The sequence below is a fragment of the Anomaloglossus baeobatrachus genome, chromosome 3, assembly GCF_048569485.1.
Source record: "Anomaloglossus baeobatrachus isolate aAnoBae1 chromosome 3, aAnoBae1.hap1, whole genome shotgun sequence".
In the NCBI taxonomy this organism is placed as follows: Eukaryota; Metazoa; Chordata; class Amphibia; order Anura; family Aromobatidae; genus Anomaloglossus; species Anomaloglossus baeobatrachus.
Genome location: NC_134355.1, coordinates 133070910 through 133091502, shown reverse-complemented (window position 1 = coordinate 133091502; position 20593 = coordinate 133070910). Strand labels below are relative to the sequence as shown.

The 20593-nt window shown below is 42.3% G+C and overlaps 1 protein-coding gene across 5 annotated transcripts in view; it reads right to left on the bottom strand.

The window, feature by feature from the left end:
- MAP4K3 (mitogen-activated protein kinase kinase kinase kinase 3) overlaps positions 1-20593 on the bottom strand; it is a 345207-nt gene that overhangs the window by 150181 nt on the left and 174433 nt on the right. For all 5 annotated transcript variants that reach the window (XM_075339445.1, XM_075339446.1, XM_075339447.1 and 2 more), the window contains exons 5-7: positions 17436-17491; positions 7976-8023; positions 1681-1723 (exon numbers count right to left, since the gene is read on the bottom strand). In XM_075339445.1, coding sequence (XP_075195560.1) covers positions 1681-1723; positions 7976-8023; positions 17436-17491 — 147 coding nt within the window. The remainder of the gene's footprint in view (positions 1-1680; positions 1724-7975; positions 8024-17435; positions 17492-20593) is intronic.

The following is a 20593-nucleotide window of genomic DNA, read 5'->3' as shown; positions in this document are numbered from 1 at the left end:
ACCATTCAGCAACGACTAGAGATCTCACAGCAGGGGCCTGATCGCTGGTAAGTGTCACACATAACAAGATCGCTAACGGGATTGCTACTGCGTCACGGAAACCGTGCCTCAGCAGCGATCTCGCTAGCGATCTCGTTATGTGTGACGGTACCTTAAACAGTATCTGTCACCATCAGCTCGTCTGTCTGTCTGTCTGTTCAGCTGCTATAATTGTAGTCTTCTAATATTAAAGTTATTTTTGCCAAAGGTTTTAACATTTATCTCCGATCCACAGGATAATTAACAAATGTGTCATCACTGAGAATCCGACCAACCTCTAGATCAGCGGCTGTAGAGTACCCTGCGTACATGGACTAATAGTGCACACTTGACCTATGCTCCATTCATTTCGTTGGGACCGATGGAACCACCAGAAAAAACAAAGCATAACACAGCACCGACTGACATACATGCAATGCATGGATCCTGTGGAGGATGTTAATAAGATTGCCATTTTATACATCAGACTTACTTATAAAAGATGTGATTGCTGAAAAATATATTTCTCACATCTTGGGACTGTGCTAGATTTTCACTATGATTTCTAAGTGATACAATATGAGTCAGGCTATACTTGCCCAAAACCCCCCTCAATAAGTCCCAAAAAAATGTAGTACAAGACTGAAAGTAGTTAAAAAAAAAACGTGTAAAATAAAAAATAGGCCAAAATATATGACTTTTCCTCCAAAATATTGGTACAAATCAAACTATTTAATAAGTCCCCACACCTTCACATCCTACATAGCAATACAAATATATACACACACACACACAAAAAAAAAATATATATTTTTTTGTAATAGACTTTCGCCTATGTCTACTATACCAGCTTTGGACTGGTTGGCTCTATTAGTTTTGAACTGGTAATTCATCCACTTTATTTACTTTGCTACTAAACAAAAATTGAAATATGGCTTCTCTCTCGTCCTAATGGGGTAAAGTTCACTCCCATCCAGTGCTCTTCGCTGATTGACATGGGGATTTCGGTCAGAATCCCCAATTGAGCCATTCACTTTGGCTACAGTCTTGCCCCAATCCTGGCAGTATTCGTCTTTTTCAGAGGCACAAACAAGACCAGAGTCCATGACTAAAGCCTTAAGGAGGCGGTTCACTACTCTGCAATAGTGGCCACATCTCTGGAAAACTGACAGGGAAGGTTTTTCCTAAATAGCTTGTTCAGCCAATTCTGCCTCTGAGCAGCGCTACTGTGGTCCACTCATCCCCATGAAGTGACCCCCGGGCTCCGTGACCTCTGAGATCTAGTGATCTCACGTCAACTTCAAGTTGACTCAACATCACTGAGCCCGGCCCCAGTTTTCCTGACTGAGATGTGGGCAGAGTTTCACCACTCGTCACAGCCCATTATTGCTTCTGCTTGCGGCGCTCTGTGGTGAAGGACGAGTTGACGTGACACCATTGGATATCAGAGGTTCTGGAGCCCAGGGGTCACTTTATGGGACGAATGGACCGCAATAGCGCCGCTCAGTGGCAGAATTGGCTGAACAAGGTATTTAGAAAAAGCTTTTCCTATCAGTTTTAGAGACGTAGCCACTATTGCACCCCTTTATTAGCACATTTCATACCCAAATGTATCAGCATATTGGCCTTCCACAAGAAATGAAAGTTCACATCGTGGCTTACCTAGCTTTACATGACCATTATCAGTCAGAAGAATATTTGCTCCCTAAAAAACAAAAACAATATGAATTTAGAAATGAACAGTCAGAGGAAAGATCCAAATCTTAAAATAAGGTTTCAGAATACAGAGAAGAGCACAGATCCATCTTACTTCAGGGAAAATTAGTCTGGTTACACTGACATAATAACGTGTCTGTTCACACCTATTAATCAGAGCTACATGCAAAAGCTTACAAGATTCTTGCCCTTATTCTTTCACTTCTAATCCAATCCCAAAACCAATATCCTTCCTTTTCATTCATTCTGCTTGGTTGCACTGTCATCATCCCCTGTACAAGCAAAAATGTGGTCGAGAAAACATTACGTATGAAAATGTCAGAATGACTGGCGGCGCGGCTCTACATGTATCTGCTGTAATTACACTTTTTTCCCCCAAGAATACAATATTTACTTTGTCTCATGAAAAGGAAATAATTATTTGGAGAAGTAACAAAGATTAAAAACCTGTCAAAAAAAAAAAAAAAATCAGAAATGCCGGAGAGGCTTAACGGACCCTTCACTGAACATTAAACGCAACCAGCAGAAAATCGTTTAATTGAAAATCAGCTCTGGTCATTAGCATTATGTGCCGTCAAAAAGGAGTTTATTGCCCTTTTTTTTGTTTTTTTTTGGGAAAGCAACTTCCCAACAAAACCTTACGGATCCAAGTGAGGTCCATCGGTCTGAGCTGGGGCACAATGTAGAGGCGGACACCGACCCCATAAATCTGTTATTCTCCCCCCTCCTCGGCACATATAGTTGTAAAGCTAATTGTAATTCCCTACTGCAACCACTAGGTGGCTAATAAGTGTGCAGCTCTGATAAAAACATCACAAGCGATATACTGCTGTAAAATGGACCAGGCCCAAGAATTTGTTCTGTTTGCATAAGGAGCAATAGCTTTTTTTCAATTAAAGAAACATAGGAACACAGTGTTCAAGAAAAAAGCTCCAGATCACTTATTCTACTATATACACCTTAAAGGGAATCTGTCAGGTGATTTTGTAGTACACTATTAATGTTATCTTTTCATAGGGCCTAAAGGCCACATCTCACTAAGCGACATCGTTAGCGACATCGCTGCTGAGTCACGATTTTGGTGACCCAACAGCGATCTTGCTAGCGATGTCGCTGTGTGTGACATCCAGCAATAATCTGACCCCTGCTGTGAGGTCACCGGTCGTTGCTGTCCTGGACCATTTTCTTCAAAGGCGATGTCCTGCTTGGCAGGACGCATCGCTATGTTTGACACTGTGTGACAGGGTCCGAATGACAGCAGAGATCGTTATACAGGTCGCTACTGTGACCTGTATCATTACTGAGTCGTTGGTAAGGTCTGACTGTGTGACATCTCACCAGCGACCTCCAAGCGACTTACCAGCGATCCTTATCAGGTCGCATCGTTTTCGGGATCGCTGGGAAGTCGCTAAATGTGACGGGGGCATAAGAAGACCTTTCATGATCAGTAAGTTTTATAGCTCTACCTTATCCTGTTATCTTGTTGTAAGCTCTGTAGAATTCAGTGTGATATAGTAAACAGTCAAGCATTCTCTCATCTACCTCTCAGCAGTGATAGTGAATGCAGTAAGCACCATAGAATCCAGTGTCTCTAATAAACTGTAAGTAAATACAATTTACATATTCACTGCCCCCCACCCACTCCCACCTTTCTGTGCATTTACTATAAAGGCTAAGGGGTAGGAGGGAGTATGGGTGGGGGCAGCAGTGCAAACTCAGTTTTCAGATTTACTATCACTGATGCCAGCACTGAGAGGTGGGAGGGAAGCAGTGAATATCCAGTTTGTATTCACATATGCTTGACTGTTTACTACATCACACTGAATTCTACAGCGCTTACAAGAAGATAACCGGAAGAGGGAGAGCTATAAAAGTTACTGATTCTGAAAAGTCTCCTTAAGCCCTATTTAAAGAGAATATTAGCATTGTAATAAAAAATTACCTGACAGATTCCCTTTAAATGCAGGCTGTTTATTGAGTTACATCCCTTCATGTGTAGGGACTGTGAGACAATAAAACCATCATGACATTGTGGATGCGATAAAGCATGTGGGTGCTCTGCTGTGACTTGCATCATGTGTGGTCCAAGACTGCTCTAAATCAGGGAAGCAATTGTCTGTGACCGGTTCTCAATACGGAGGTTAGGTCGACCCAAACTCTAACAGGGAATAATGTGCAAGGAGTCCCTAAAAAAACGCGACAGGTAAGAATCAGAAAGTGAATAAACTGCACAAAATAACCTTCAGAAGTCTACAATGACTGAGCCACACAAAGAAAAAGAGCATTTGGGTGACAGATGCTCTGTAGATGTAGTCAATAGGAGCAGTTATTATCACTTTATCACGTTTTTATGATGCATTGGCATAAAATCATTTCTAGAACAGATGACCTATAATTATTCAGATCTTAATTTGTTACGTTTCATGCCAAGTATAAGATGAGGTAGCTAGTTCTCAAATTTCTCATTTGGCTCAGGAAAAAAAACATCAATAAGATATCAATTAAAGGGATTGTCCACTACTAAGATAACCCCTAGTAATTCTACATGCTTCCCCCAGGTAAAATAATACAGCCTATACTCACCTCCCGTACCGGCTCTGTTCCTCAGGTGTCACAGTTTGCATTCCCGGGGCTCAGGTGACGTCACCAGAACCCCAATTCCAATCAGCGCTGGCTCCTGCCTTCTGACCAAACGAGCAATCAACAGAAAGTGAACGCTGTGGCTGCTGCTCACTTCTTGTTGAAGCCGGCGCAGATTGGATGTGGGGCTCGCCAGACGTCACACCCTCACGTAAGCCCTGAGAATGCGAACCGTGGCACCTGAGGAGCAGAGCCGGTACGGGAGGTGAGTATTGGCTTTATTATTTTACCTGGAGGTAACGTGTAATCATAAGGGGTTGTTCTAGTAATGGACAATGCCTTTAAGGCCCCCATGCACATTAAACTTATGTTTTAAGGGAATCTGTCACCAGGTTTTTGCTTCCCTATCTGAGAGCAGCATAATGTAGACACAGATACCCTGATTCCAGCGATGTGTCACTTACTGAGCTGTTTGCTGTCATTTTAATAAAATCAATGTTTTTTCTGCTGCAGATCTAGCAGTTATACAGAGCTCATGAATATGCTGGACTATCTGGCAGCACGCCAAGTAGTCCTCTAATGATAATCTACTGCTGATTAAACTGATTTTATCAAAACTATACTAAGCAGCCAATTAAGTGACACATGGCTGGAATCAGTATCTCTGCCCCTACAATATGATGCTCTCAGATTAGGTGGCAAAAATCTGGTGACAGATTCTCTTAAAGGATTCAAAACATGGGTTTTGTTTTTATTGCTTGTTTGTTTGTTTTTTTAACTGTAGTAGCGGTATGTCTTTATAAAAGGGATGCTGAGCAGACAAACAAATCACTTTGTCTACCCATATGTCACAGGGTAGTGCCACTTTTTTTCTGTGCTATTTTCAGCTGACTTATGACCACAGACCACATCAAAGTTGAATGTGTGGGGAATCACAGAGCCTGTAAAAACCAAAGTAGACAATGCCTTCAAGACCAAAATTCACTAGTAATAGGGTATATAACACTTTAACATAAAACCCTCTTAAAACTTAACATTTAATATTGATATTAAAAAGTACAATACCACACTATGTGATCAAAGTGATATAGTGCACAGGAGAGAGAGGGAAATATATCCCTACAATGTCCGCTCCCTCCTGAGTACTACCGAACCGTGGAGGTTGGCACCCTAAAGATACGTAGTGGCGCCCCCACTCCTCGATGGCTGTCCCTGCTAATGACCCTATGGGCCCCTATCCAAAAGATAAAGTGCAGTGCAAGTAAAAAAGTGCAGTGCGATCATATATATATATATAAAGTGATATTGTGCCAAAATAGAGCTCATAAAAAGCCTCAAATGATAAGAGGCCACGATCCTATCTCAAATGAGACACTCAATAATAGCAGGGACATATAGACTTAGCTTAAACTGCCTCAACGCGTTTCCCCATCTCATGGTTCATCAGGAGGCCGATGTCCATATGCTGTGGTATGATAAACCTGTGGCAGTAACCGTGCTGCCAGATTCACATGATGCTAAGGGGCCACCAGGTGATCAAACAACCTTATAACCCCTCAGGGGTCCTCCAAGCCAGGTACTGACCAATGAACAAGAGCGTCACCTTAATTATTGTCCGAGAAAGGCCCGTTCCCACTCCTCCACATGTTCTGGCAATGGTGCCCGTGCTCACTTCCGCGTTCCACAGTGGAACGCACGCGTGCACCGCCCCCATACACGTGGGGCCGCGTCAATGCGCGCGCTCCAGGGGGTGGAGACCTAAACGCACATAGGCATAACCACCACTGTGGTGTGTGGATGCACTGGCGGTGCCCATGCTCACTTCCGCATTCCAAGATGGAACGCACGTGCAACCCGCCCCCCCATAACCTGTAGGGCCGCGTCTATGCGCACGCTCCAGGGGGCGGATCGCAAATCGCATACAAGCACAGCGCAACCAACTCCTCCCCCAGGCCGGGTAGATCCATGGCGCATGTCAAAGGGACAAATCAACATGATACCCTCATTACTTCCGCGTTCCACAGTGGAACGCATGCCTATGACACTCCTGTAATATAGCTATCAGTATACAGATTATTTAACCGATCTCAAAGCATGAGTATTAACAAGGTAATGTATAGTGGTGTATAAAGGAAGTGCCAAAATTACTCATAACCCATCTTATAGATGTATTAGAAAGGAGTAACATTCCAACCGATCCCAGGCCGGGGGAGGGGGAGGGGTGGTTGAGGAGAATAATCCTAAACGGGCCTCCTGTGGAGTATTTTATTTAGGGGTATTACAATATACAGATACCTCCCTAATACACTCTGGGTCATGGAGGACCCCCGATTTGATACTTAAATAAGAAACTAATAAATGCTGTCCTACACCAGACAGCTACCGCCAAACTTTCCATCTTAGGACCCCTTATAGTATCACCCTGTTACAAGAAACACGTATAGGATATCTGCTCATTAATCCCCTTAGGAGTTAGGGAGTCCAGTCTAAAGGTCCATTCGCTCTCTTTCTGCAATATACACCTATCAAAATCACCCCCTCTTGGATTGGGCTTGACAACTTCCATGACACAGAAGGAAAGCTGGTGTGGATTTCCCCCATGTTTCTCATGTATCTTTAGGGTGCCAACCTCCACGGTTAGGTAGTACTCAGGAGGGAGCGGACATTGTAGGGATATATTTCCGTCTCTCTCCTGTGAACTATATCACTTTGATCACATAGTGTGGTATTGTACTTTTTAATATCAATATTAAATGTTAAGTTTTAAGAGGGTTTTATGTTAAAATGCCTTTAAGACCCCCAAGCACATTAAACTTATGTTTAAAGGGAATCTGTCACCAGGTTTTCTCTACATTATCTGAGAGCAGATAATGTGGAGACAGAGACCCTTATTCCAACGATGTGTCACTTACTGAGCTGTTTGCTGTCATTTTGATAAAATCAATGTTTTCTCTGCTGCAGATCTAACAGCTATTTGAACATGGAGCTCTATAACACCACCCATACCACTGATTGGCAGCTTTCTGCCCATATACAGTGTACATAGAAAACTTCAAATTAGTGGTGGGGGAGGGTTTATGCAGAGCTCAAGAATATGCTGGACTACCTGGCAGGGGGCCAAGTAGTCCTCTAATGATCATCTACTGCGGATTATTTCATTGTGATCAAAACCACACTAAGCAGCACCTATGCTGATGTGAACTGAGTGTTACTGGGAAGTAGCTCCAAACCTGTACACATTCTACATTATGTTTTACAATACAAATCCTTTAAAATACCAGGCAAAAATGTTTAATGAGTCAAGATCCCAAACACTCAGAATTAAAGAAAAAATCCAGCTCAAGAGGATGTTCAAAACACAATTCTGTATTATAAATCTAAAAGCAGTGACTAACTAGGGTTTATTTTTGGAGTAGCGCTTATATTTAAAGCCTACTCCAAAAATTCCTAAAAAATCAAGCTAGGGCTTATTTTTGGAAAAAATATCAGATGGGTGGGGGTCCGACACCCGCCAAACCCACCGATCAGCTGTTATCTGCTCCCGCTACTGAAGGGTACACAGCACAGCGCCGTACAAGGCAGAGTGGCCATTCCCTGGTACTGCAGCTACAAAAGATTTTTCAGAATGACATTACTTGTGAAATACTGACATGTTTCTTACCTTTATGTCCCTGTGCATCTTTCCTTTATTGTGCAGATAATATAGCCCCTGAAAGAAACATAAACGCATGATTTTCTAATTTCCAAAGTCAATATATGAGTGCACATATAAAACAGGTTGCAAAAGCTATTGCGGTGAAATTATCCTTTACTGCAGAAAACCTTATATCAATATTTCAGAGGAGGGTAAGCGGGGTAATGCTGAAAACAGCAGATCATCAGTCACGCTCGGCTGCCAGCACAGCGCTCAGTACGGCGAGATGTCAAGATTCACACGCAGTTGTGTACTAGATTATCACAGAACGCCGGGATCTAAACGGACTGTAATGTAAAACAGTAAGAGGCAGGGAATATTGTCTAAAGTGTAGGTTTATTTTTCATTGAAGGAACGGACCACCGTTGCAAATATTTATTTTCAAAATGCATCAAAATAAAGGAATGTAGCTGCAAATAGCGCTATTTAAAGAAAGAAAATAGTAAAATATTCATTTAACCCCTTTTTTGTTTATATTTATTTTACCACATTTCTCCCAAATTACTCCTTTCTTTTGCAGGAGGGATGGACAGCATTCATTTTGTCACATCATTTACTGGAAAATGAAAAAACAAAAAGCCCAAATGGGTTGAAATAGTGAAAAATATCACGGAGGTACTACAGATGGAATAGGGGCTCCTAGACTGACCTTAAAGGTCCATTTACATGCAATGACATCGCTAACAAGATGTCCTTTGGGGTCACGGAATTCGTGATGCACATCCGGCCTCGTTAGCGAAGTTGTTGCGTGTGACACCTACGAGCGAGTGTGTTAACGATCAAAAATACTCACCTAATCGTTGATCGTTGACACGTCGTTCATTTTCATAATATCGTTGTTCATCATGGACATCACTACGTGTGACACCCCAGGAACGACGAACAACACCGTACCTACGTCCTCCGGCAACGAGGTGGGCGTGTCTTTCCTTTGGCTGCTCTCCGCCCCTCCACTTCTATTGGCCGCCTGCCGTGTGACGTCGCAGGAACTGCCCCCTGAGAAAAGAGGCAGTTCGCCGGCCACAGCCACTTCACTAGGCAGGTAAGTATGTGTGACGGGGACTAACGATATTGTGCGCCACGGGCAGCAATTTGCCCGTCACGCACAAACGACGGGGGCAGGTGTGATCGGCAGCGACATCGCTAGCGATGTCGATGTGTGTAAAGCAGCCTTAACACTGGGGCCGCTGAGCTTTCCCTAATCTCCAAGGTAGACTTGATGATAGCCAGGTTCGAGCTTCCAACATGGCCCCGTCTCCTGTCCAAGCCCTAATACTACGTTCCCCAATCAAGGAAGTGGGCCGAGTTAACGAAAACTTGTGCACACTGCATTCAAACAAAAAAGGAGGGACAGTATGTGAACTGGGGAGTAACACAAAAAGTGGTAGGAAATAAATACACACCTGCAGAACTCACATACCATGCAGAACCGCAACTTGAAGATCACCATACAACGGATAACCACAGGAACCGAGGAAGCAAAGCTATATCTGGCACTCAGCCCCAGAATCCAGATCCCTATAAAGGGTGAAGGTAGCTAGTGGTGATCAGCATCCTGAGCTCCCAGCAAATGATCACAAGCCAGCATGGACTAACTCCTGCTGTACTGGAGAGCAGTGAAACCAGAATCAGCCTATATCCATGAGAGGCTGTGCAACTAAGTGATCACAAGCAATTTGTCAAACTCTGCAGTGTGAACTGAGTCCGACGCCACCATGACACCCAACGAGTGCAATGCTGAACACTGCATGACAGAAACAAAAAATGTGGCCATCATTTTTATAGCATTCAGAAGTGACCTGGCTGTTCAATGCTTCAGATCAGTACAATAACAGTGATACTGAACTTTCAATTCTATTCTAGCGGTTAAATAAAATTCAGAATTTCCTTTTAAAAAAAAAAAAAGAAAAAATTGTTGCCATTTTTAGAGATCCTTAACCTTTGACTTACTTTTTTACTTTTTTTTGCCTGCCAAGCTGACATTTTCACCGATACGCTTTGGGTACAGATGGCGTTTTGAACCTTTTTATTGGGATGTGCAGTGTTTAAAGAACCGCACATTTGACATTTAGATTTCTTTTTTTCTTTTCGGAGTTTAAATCACACAGTTTAAATACTTCTATATTTCAATAAATCAGAATTTTCTATTGTGATTATATTTTTTTTCTACTTAATTTTTGAATCCGGAAAAAGTAGAAGTAAATGGGGGGCTTAGGGGGACAAGATAAACGTAAAAAAAAAAATGGTCATTTTTAGAATTTTTTTTTGTCATTATTGCAGTTTATAGTTAAACTGAAGTTCTCTTTTGACTGGCCCTTATAGGAAAACCAAGATGGCAGCAAAAGGGGGCTTTCAGTAGCCCCATCATCTGCTTTGGGAACCAAATGGCTACCTGCAGTTGCATTGGGCTAATGGGCTCTGGTGCAAGCGTTCTCAAACCTTCCCCACCCAACCTCTTACAAGACCCGCTCTTCAACTACCAGCAGAAGGCGTCAGGTGATTAATGATCATCTTTGATCAGAATGGAAGAAACCATGTTCCCTGAGGCTCCCTTTTAAACCACCGCAAGATAAAAGAGGGTCCGGTAGTTTTTTTATTATTATTTTTGACCCACATTTGGACTATTAAAAAAGGGTTTACAAGTAGAGTTTAACTTCTTTATTGGCCCCATTTTTGTGCCAGTTGTATTTCAAGTAATGAGAGCTTCTCAGTTGAGAAGATCAATCACGGAAATGCACTGTGTGCATAGTGTGCATATACGTACACGCTTAATTATAAATCCGTAATTTTATTATGTATTTATAGTAACCGATCAGAATAATAATGCAATGCAATAAATTACAGAAAGAAAGCGTTTAGAAAATTAAAGTAAGCGGGCAGTGAGGAGGCATTAAATACTTATAGAAAATTAAATAAATTGTGTAAAAAGCAAATCAAGGCAGGAAAGATTGAGATGGAGAAAGTAAAAATAATACAAAACTCACAAATTATAGTGTAGGACCCGTAAAAAATAGTCTGGGTGAAATAATGGAAGAGGATGAAGGAAAGGCTAATCTACTAAACGCCTATTTCTCTACAGTATTTATACAAGAAGATCCCATGACAGATGACATACCGTATTTTTTGGACTATAAGACGCACTTTTTTCCCCCCAAAATGTTGAGGGAAAGTGGGGGGTGCATCTTCTAGTCTGAATGTGGCTGCGGGGAATGAGGGTGCTGAGGTGGAGTGGGTCATCGGGGGCATGAGCAGGCTGTAGCAGCGCCTGCCGTGACCACGTGGGCCCGCTCATTTCATATGCATCCCCATCCTCCCGCCTATCCTCTCTCAGCGCTGAAGCCGGCGCTGACAGGTGGGGCGGGATGATGGGCGGGGGGTGCGCGCATAATTAACAGCCGGCCCGCGTGATCACCCCTGGCAACTACAGCGTTGAGTGATCATGTGCGGCTATATTCACTGCTCCCCGCGCATCATCATCAGTGCGGGGTGCAGTGAATCAGTATACTCACCCGTCACCGTTCCCCTGCAGCATCGCAATCTCCTTCTGTCTGTGCCGGCCAGCTGATCTGTGTGCAGAGAGCGGTGAGCACAGCGATGACGTCATCGCTGTGCGCACCGCTAGTCTCCACACAGGTCAGCTGACAGGCAGACAGGAGAAGATTGCGATGCTGCAGACAATGGTGACGGCTCCACACAGGTTAGCGGCGCTGCTGCCGGCACTAACAGGAGGAGGAGCGATGCTGCATGGAGCGAGGAAATGTGAGCATAAACGTTTATTTTTTTGTGTGCTACAGGATACAGGCCATGGGGGTATATAGCAGGATGGATGGGGTTATATAGCAGGATGGATGGGGGGTATATATCAGGATGGATGGGGGTATATAGCAGGATGGGGGCATATTCCTGGGCGGCACGGTGGCTCAGTGGTTAGCACTGCAGTCTTGCAGCGCTGAGGTCCTGGGTTCAATTCCCACCAAGGACACCATCTGCAAGGAGTTTGTATGTTCTCCCCGTATTTGCGTGGGTTTCCTCTGGGTGCTCTGGTTTCCTCCCACACTCCAAAGACATACAGGTAGGGAATTTAGATTGTAAGCCCCAATGGGGACAGTGTTCCCAATGTATGTAAAGCGCTATGGAATTAATAGCGCTATATACATGAATAAATTATTATTATTCCAGGATGGCAGTATATAGCAGGATGAGGGCATATACCAGGATGGCGGTATATAGCAGGATGGGGGTTATACCAGGATGGCAGTATATAGCAGGATGGTAGTATATAGCAGGATGGCGGTATATAGCAAGATGGCAGCATATTCCAGGATGGCAGTATATAGCAGGATGGGGGTATATAGCAGGATGAGGGCATATACCAAGATGGCGGTATATAGCAGGATGGCAGTATATAGCAGGATGGGGTATATAGCAGGATGGCAGTATATAGCAGGATAAGGGCATATACCAAGATGGCGCTATGTAGCAGGATGGGGGCTACACCATGATGGCGGTATATAGCAGGATGGGAATGTATACCAGGATGGGGTACATATATACAAGGATAGGGATCACATACAAGGCAGGAGGATCATTACCAGGATAGGATGGGGTACCTTAGTAGAGAATTTGGGGACATTACCCCCATAATAGTGTCAGCAGCAGATCCTCGACCCATAATAGTGTGTCATGACCACGTTGTTTGCTTAAAATTTTATTTTCCTCCTCTAAAACCAGGGTGCGTCTTATGGTCCGGTGTGTCTTATAGTCCGAAAAATACGGTAATCAGGGAGACCATAAATTCCCCATTAAATGTCCCATGCTTAACCCAGCAGAAAGTACAGCACCACCTCAAGATCACTAAATTAGATAAATGCCCAGGCCTGGATGGCATACACCCCCGAATACTGTAAATATTAAGTACAGTGATAGACAGACAATTATTTTTCATTTTCAGAGTCCATAATAACAGGGTCTATACCACAGGATTAGCGCATTGCAAATGTGGCTCCAATAATATATAATCAAAAAGGGGAGAGAATCTGAGCCTGGAAATTATGAGCTGATAAGTTTACAGTCTACTGAGGCTAAAATCCTTGAGGGTGTCCTAAGAGATGCTATCCTGGAGTATCTCAAGAAAAATAATCTCATGACCCAGTATCAACATGGGTTTATGAGAGATTGGTCAAACTAATCTGATCAGCTTCTATATGGAGGTAAGTTCCATACTGGACCAGTGAAATGCAGTGGATGCTGTCTATATGGATTTTTCAAAGGCGTTTGATACAGTGCCATGATAATGAGAATAATGGGAATGTTTAACTGGGTTAAGAACTGGCTCAATGATATGACACAGAGTGGTTATTAATGGAACACACTCAGACTTTTTTTTCACAGTTAACAGTGGGTAACACAAGGGTTGGTATTGGGCCATCTTCTTTTTAACATATTTAATAATGACCCTGTAATGACCTTTTCACACATAGTTTGTGTGCAAAAAGGAACAGTTCAAATTAGCCTTTCTAGAAGCTGTAACATAATCAGTTTCCTTGGTATGAAAGCAGGAATGAGGACGTATAAGCTTGAGGTAGGATTTTGGAATTGCAGTGACAGCTCTGCTTCACAATGCACATGGGTTGGAAGTGTAATAACTACTTTAGGAAAGTCGAGGAACCTGTGGAGACGTATTGATTAAGTAATAAGGTACAAATAAGACATGAATATAAAGCACTGACAGAAACCAGTCACGCTGATTAACACTAGGAGGTTATGCATTTCACAAGCACTGTATCCAGCAGAAAAAAGTGAGTGTAGGGTAGAAAAAATAGTGCAGAAAATCTCCTGCTGAGCCACTCATACCGCTGTAAATTCTGTTACAGTAGAGGAGCGGTTTGTGTCCTGTACTTTGGGTCCTGGAATTAAGCCATGGTTTTCTAAGATAAGTACAGAAAATCTCTGGTACCTTCAAGGCCAGAAAAGTCTGATCTACCAAAATATAAAATTATTTAACCTGATTGGTAAAAGTCGTAAACAGAAAACAATTCAATGCTGCCAAATTGTGCTTATTTGGTCACCACGCCGCCACATAAACATGCATTAACAAGATATCAAAATGTAATATTTATCCTAAAATTCTAGTAAAAAGTTGACTCCCCTTACAAAAATTAGCCCTCAAACAGCTCCATCGATGGAAAAATGAAAACATTACAACTAACAAAAAATGGAGAATCAAATTTTTTTTCATTTTTTATAAATTTACAATTTTGTTTTGACCGCCAATATAATAATAATAATAAAAAAAAAAAGAACTGAACAAGTTGGGTAGTGTCAAAATCATACTGATATATTTCTTTACCACACAATGTATGCTGTAAAAAAAAAGTCCAAAAAACAGGGTAAAAATGTGGAATTCTGTTTTGCAATTTCAATGTACTTGGACTTTTCACCTTTTATAGTACACTATATGGTAAAACTAACCTTAATTTAGTATGAATGTATTTAATGAGAATGTGAAAAGGTCATTTGGAAGAAAGGGGCTGCAAAGTCAAAAATCATTATAAAAAAAAAAACAAAAAAACCCCAAAACTTGATTTAAACAATGGGCTATTTTCTGAAGATGGCTTCTCTTTACATATATAATAACGAATACTTAACATCATCCATCTCGGGACATGACGTGTAAAAGTGCTGTGACCACATCATAGAGCGGAAAGACGAATGTTTTCTTTTTGGCTGGCACAGATTACGGCTCCTTTCAGATGACAGCTCTTGTGGTTTCCAGTTCATAGAACACTTTCTCTTAGAATGATGTTACTGTATTGTTTGTATAGGCATCAGAAAATGCAAAAACAACATGCAAATATTTCTGAAGCCGAAAATGGCCTGACTTTGCTACAAGCCGCCTATTGTTCCACTAACGGCAGAGAAGTGCTACTGTGGCTCTACGGCTGTGTGTGGGTGCGGTGCCTCCAGGATGCTGCATTGTCATCGCTGTGAACGCTATGACAGCTTGCCCGGGTATGGAGACACGGCTATGAATATCAGGATGCAGCTGCATGAACAAAGCATGTAACACAAGAGTACCATGGGCTGAAAATATTTATTCCAAGAAAATGAGACAGAATACGAATATACAATAGGACATAGTACAATATAACACCTAAGTGACCAATATTTTCTTGCTCAATCATTATGCATATTAAAGAAACCCAATAATAGCATCAAATACTTCCCGACCTTCAGTTACGGATGCTATCCATGTAATCAACCTCACTGGGGTTATACGATCTATCAGAACTATGCACCCCCACTTTTTTTATATGGCCATAGAGTTCGTTGAAGGCAATAAGGCCAAATATACAGCTCTGAGAGATTTCTTGGCCATTATCACACAATTTCAATGTTTTGCTCACTGAGTTACTCAATTATCACTTTTGCCTTGTGAAATGGTGTATTTTGATTGGGACTGTGATGTTGGGATATGGGGGGGCGGTGTATCTTGCTGTACAAATTCCTATTTTAAGCTTGGTTTACTGTCCATTATTTGTACTGCTTCTGTGTACATTGTATTGTTTGTAAGTAATCACCCCCTATAGTGCAAGGTTATAGCCTCTTGAGGCGCTTCCGTCCCTGGGTGTGGGGGGAGGAGGGCCTACTGTAAACTCTCTGCTTACCTGGGAGATTCAGGCAGTCTGTTTAGAGAACTTGAAGTGAGAGGGATTGAACCTCTGGGAGAAGCTGAGACTTCTCAGAGAGAAACCTGGACATTTATCGCTTACCGGACTATATTTGTGTTACTGGACTAATATTACCCTCTGTTTTGTGGATTATGTTATGGACCATTCAATTTGCTTGGAATAAATGCTCTTTGGATTGTATAGCCATCTCTCGCTCTGTTTATCATGTGATATGGGAGAAGGACCCCGTCACAGGGACCCAACAAAAAGAGGTCACCTTGAGCTGTTGGGCTCATATAAACTGGCCATTTTTTGTATGCTACGTATCTCAATTTTTACATGTCTTCCATAGCAGTAATGCATGTCTATATTAATTGTTCCACATATCGTAGCACTGCAGAGAGCAACTTTCTCTTTTTTCTTACTACGTTTCATGTTCACTTTGCGCCTGTTCACATTAGAAAGGTAGGATGTGCCATCAGTCTTCTTGTTACATTACATGGTGTATCATCAATCTTGAAACGCTGTTACTTGATAGTTTGGAGAAGTTGCTATTGGAAGATGTTTAGGTCCCATCCATTTTTTCTGATGATGTCCACTTTAGAACTTTTGGGACATTGGAAGAATAAGGGTCATGCTAAGAGTGGAGCATCCTGAGACCATTCTTGTGTGAGGAGTGGGGTCACTCACAATTTTACACAATGTCATGAATAAAGAATGGGATCTAATCATCCTACAAGAGCAACTTCTCCCATCGATCCTGGAGCAGTTTGATGATGAACAATACTTTTTCCAGCATGATTGAGACCAAGTCACAGGTCAAATGTGATAACTAAGTGGCTCAGTGAGCAAAACATTGAAATATTGGGTCCAATGGCCAGGAAACTCCCCAGATCTCCAATGGGAACATGTGGTTAATCTTCAAAAATCAGGAGGACAAACAAAAACACAAATTGCGACAAAGGCCAAGCACAGACTATAAAAGAATAGATTGTCATCAGTGGCCCAGAAGCCGATATCCGGTTGCCAGGATGAACGGCAGAAGACTTGAAAAATAGGGGTCAACACTCAATTTTGAGCCCTTCCATAAACTAGATGAATTTGTCAGTAAAAGTGTATAAAATTCTTAGAATTGTATTTTAGTAACAATACAAACATCCGACTAAAACATCTAAAGACGCTGAAGTAGCAAATGTGAAAACCAAAATTTGTTTCGGCCTCAAATCTTTTTGCCACTATTGTAACCCGACGCCCCACTGTGCTGGCAGCCTGAGTTGCTTTGACCAGGACAAATTAGAGCTTTTGATGTATTTATTTATTTTAAAGTCAATGATGAACACAATAATCAAGATGAATGGGAAGAAGTGGCTCATAAGTGGAGAAAGAAGCAGATTTATCCTATTAGATATATTACAAAGTTTCTTATATTCGACTGTATTCCTGATTTATGCAAAGTTTGTTGAAGCCACCGCGACCATTTATAAGTGCCAAGACCAAGAAAAGCCTCCTGCCGCTTTCACCGCGTGTCCTTGGTAACCATTATAAAAGTAAATTGACGAAGTGCAGGGTACAAGAGGTGAGCGGTGGGATGTTATCTATGGTTACGCTGCCTCCTCACACAATGACAGGATGCAATTTGCCTTCAGTACATTGCTGTTAAACACTATGTACTTGCAGGATTGAAGTCTTAGGACAGCAAAACCTCAAAGGTTACTGGTGACTCACACAACCCATCACACAAGTGACAGCGCCGGTACCTGCAGCGTTTCCCGGGAAACATATGCGATCTGTTGTTCGGAGAGCGGCCCGGTGACTGTGGGGGAAGAGAAAAAATATTTACATTTTATTAATCCGGTAAATTATGGCAAGAGCGGTACAGTGTACCCAAATATCACACACGTCAGATGGTATCATGGCAAAAAAAGGGAAAATGATTCCACATTCCCGGAAACACAATTACTCTACTTTCCTCCAGATAAAACTTATCAAATAAGTAACAAATACATCAAGAATCTTTTGTGGGAACTATACAAATATTTATTTCATATGTTAAACCAATATACTGTAACAGGCACCAAAACCCAGCTCTGTAGACCCCAATAAACCCTCCTACCCGCACAAAAACACACACATTTCACTCTGATACTCTTTCCATATTATTGCTAGCTGGAAACAAAAACATTTTAGGAAAAAATATTATGGGATTACACCCTTTCGTTATGGTCATGTGGGATCTAAGTACGTAGAAGCCCTAATCATGTAACAGAGAAAGGTCAGGTCTGACTCCAGATACCAAGGGGTATATTTCATAGCCAATTCCAATCACTTTGAACATTATACAGTTATTGCCTAAGACACACGGCATGAAAATCGAGCGAGTGGAATGCGATAAAACATCGCAGTCCACTCGGACCAATATTAGCTTATGTGTCAGCACCCATGAGCCATTAGTTTCTCGGCCCCAATCGGACCAAGAAAACAATCGCCGCATGCTGTGATAGTAATACGAGACTCTTTCTCTCGCACCCATTCAAGTCTATGGGGTAAGAGAAAGATCACCCCTCCTCAGCACTCGGACCTCAGTCGCAGTGACACTCGCATGACACTCGGCTCCTGCTGTGCTGCCAGCGTGAACCGAGTGTCATGCAAGGATTGCATTAGTCCCCCGTGTGGCCCCAGCCTAAGGGCGGCTTTGCACGTTGCAACATTGCACATGCGATGTCGGTGGGGTCAAATCGAAAGTGACGCACTTCCGGCGTCACTTTCGAGATCGTAGTGTGTAAATGCTAGATGATACGATTAATGAGCGCAAAAGCGTCGTTATCGTATCATCGTTGCAGGCTCCGACTTTTTCATAATTATGCTGCAGCGACAGGTACGATGTAGTTCCTCGCTTCTGCGGCTGCACACATCGCTGTGTATGAAGCCGCAGGAGCGAGGAACATCAGCTTGCCTGCCGCCGCCGGCTATATGGAAGGAAGGAGGTGGGCGGGATGTTTACATCTCCGCCCCTCCGCCGCTATTGGCCGCCTGCCGTGTGACGTCGCTATGACGCCTCACGACTCGCCCCCTTAGGAAGGAGGCGGGTCGCCGGCCACAGCGACGGTCACAGGGCAGGTGAGTGCATGTGAAGCTGGCGTAGCGATAATTTTCGCTACGCCAGCTATCACAAGATATCGTACCTGCGACGGGGGCGGGGACTATCGCGTGCGACATCGCAGCATCGGCTTGCAATGTCGCAACGTGCAAAGCCCGCCTAAGGCTGAAAGTGTAGGCACCATTGAAATCTTTCCAGAACATGAAGTATTTCTCCCAGAAAATGATTTCAATAACACATTTTGTTACACGTTTATTTCATTTTGTCTATTGGAACACCACAAAAAAAAAAACAAAAACAAGGGCATACAAGGTTGATTGGACATAATGTCACACAAAACTCCTAAAATGGGCAGGACAAAATTGTTGGCACCTTTACAAAATTGAGAGTAAACAACTTTGTTTCAAGCATGTAATGCTCGTTCAAACTCACCTGTGGCAATTAACAGATGTGGGCAATATGAAAAACACACATGAAACTAGATAAAAAGGGGAGAAGTTGACTTAATCTTTAATTGGGTGCCTGTGTGAGCCACACTAAGCATGGAGAACAGAAAGAGAAGAGAACTGAGTACTTAAGAACCAAACTTGTTGAAAAATATCAACAATCTCAAAGTTACAAGTCCATCTCCAGAGATCATGATGTTCCTTTTCCATGGTGCGCAGCATAAACAAGAAGTTTACAACTCATGGCACTGTAGCTAATCTCTCTGTACGTGGATGGCAGAGAAAACTGATGATAGGTTACAACGTATGATAGTCGGGATAGTGGAACAGCAGCCCCAATCATGTTTCAAACAAATTTAAGCTGTCCAGCAGGCTTAGGGTGCATCAGTGTCAGCACAGAGACCCAGGAGGACCTCACTGTGGACACAGAGACATAAACAAGCTAGACTGCAGTTTGCCAAAATTGGAAAGTGTCTTGTGGACAGAAGCACATCATTCTACAGTTTATCAAAAACGGAATGAGGCCTACAAAGAAAAGAACACAGTACCTACAGTCACATATGGTGGAGTTTCAAAGATGTTTTGCTGCCTTTGGCATTGGGTGTCTTGATTGTGTGCAAGGCATCATGAAATCTGAAGGTTACCAAAGGATTTTGGTGCGCAATGTAGTGCTCAATGTCAAAAAGCTGGGTTTGTATCCTAGGTTATGGGTCTTCCAGCAGAACAATGACCTTAAACATACTTCAAGAACCCCCAGAAATGGATGGAAACAAAGCGCTGGAGAGTTCTTAAGTGGCAGTAAGGAGTCCAGGTCTAAATCCCACATATGAGGCACCAGGTGCAGATTGTAAAAAAAAAAGAGTGGTCCAAAGTTCCAGTGAAGAGGAGTAAGAAGCTTGTTGATTGTTATAGGAACCAATTGTTTGCAATTATTTATTCCAAAGGTTGTGCAACCAAATATTAATTTGGGGGTACCAACAATTTTCTCTGGCCCATTTTGTGTGAGATTGTCCAATTTGCATTTTTGTCCTTTATGGGGTTTTTTGTGTTGTTCTAGTAGACACAAAGAAGATAAACATGTGTATAACAAAAAATATGTAATTGGAATAATTTTCATGGGGTAAATACTGAATTTTCTGGAAAAATGGCAACACTTTGGGCCAAGACTATATTTCTTGGCAATGAATCTACCCAAACTCTAAAGCTTTGTTCACACGTTGCGTTTTTGCTTTGTTTTTTTTTCTGCAGCAAAACCTGATCTCTTGGCAGAAAAAAAGCTGATTTTTGCGTCTCATTTGTTTACAGAACATTTTTAAATAAACAGTTTCATTCACTACAAAAGCAGCAAAAAACGCAGCTGCATTATTTCACT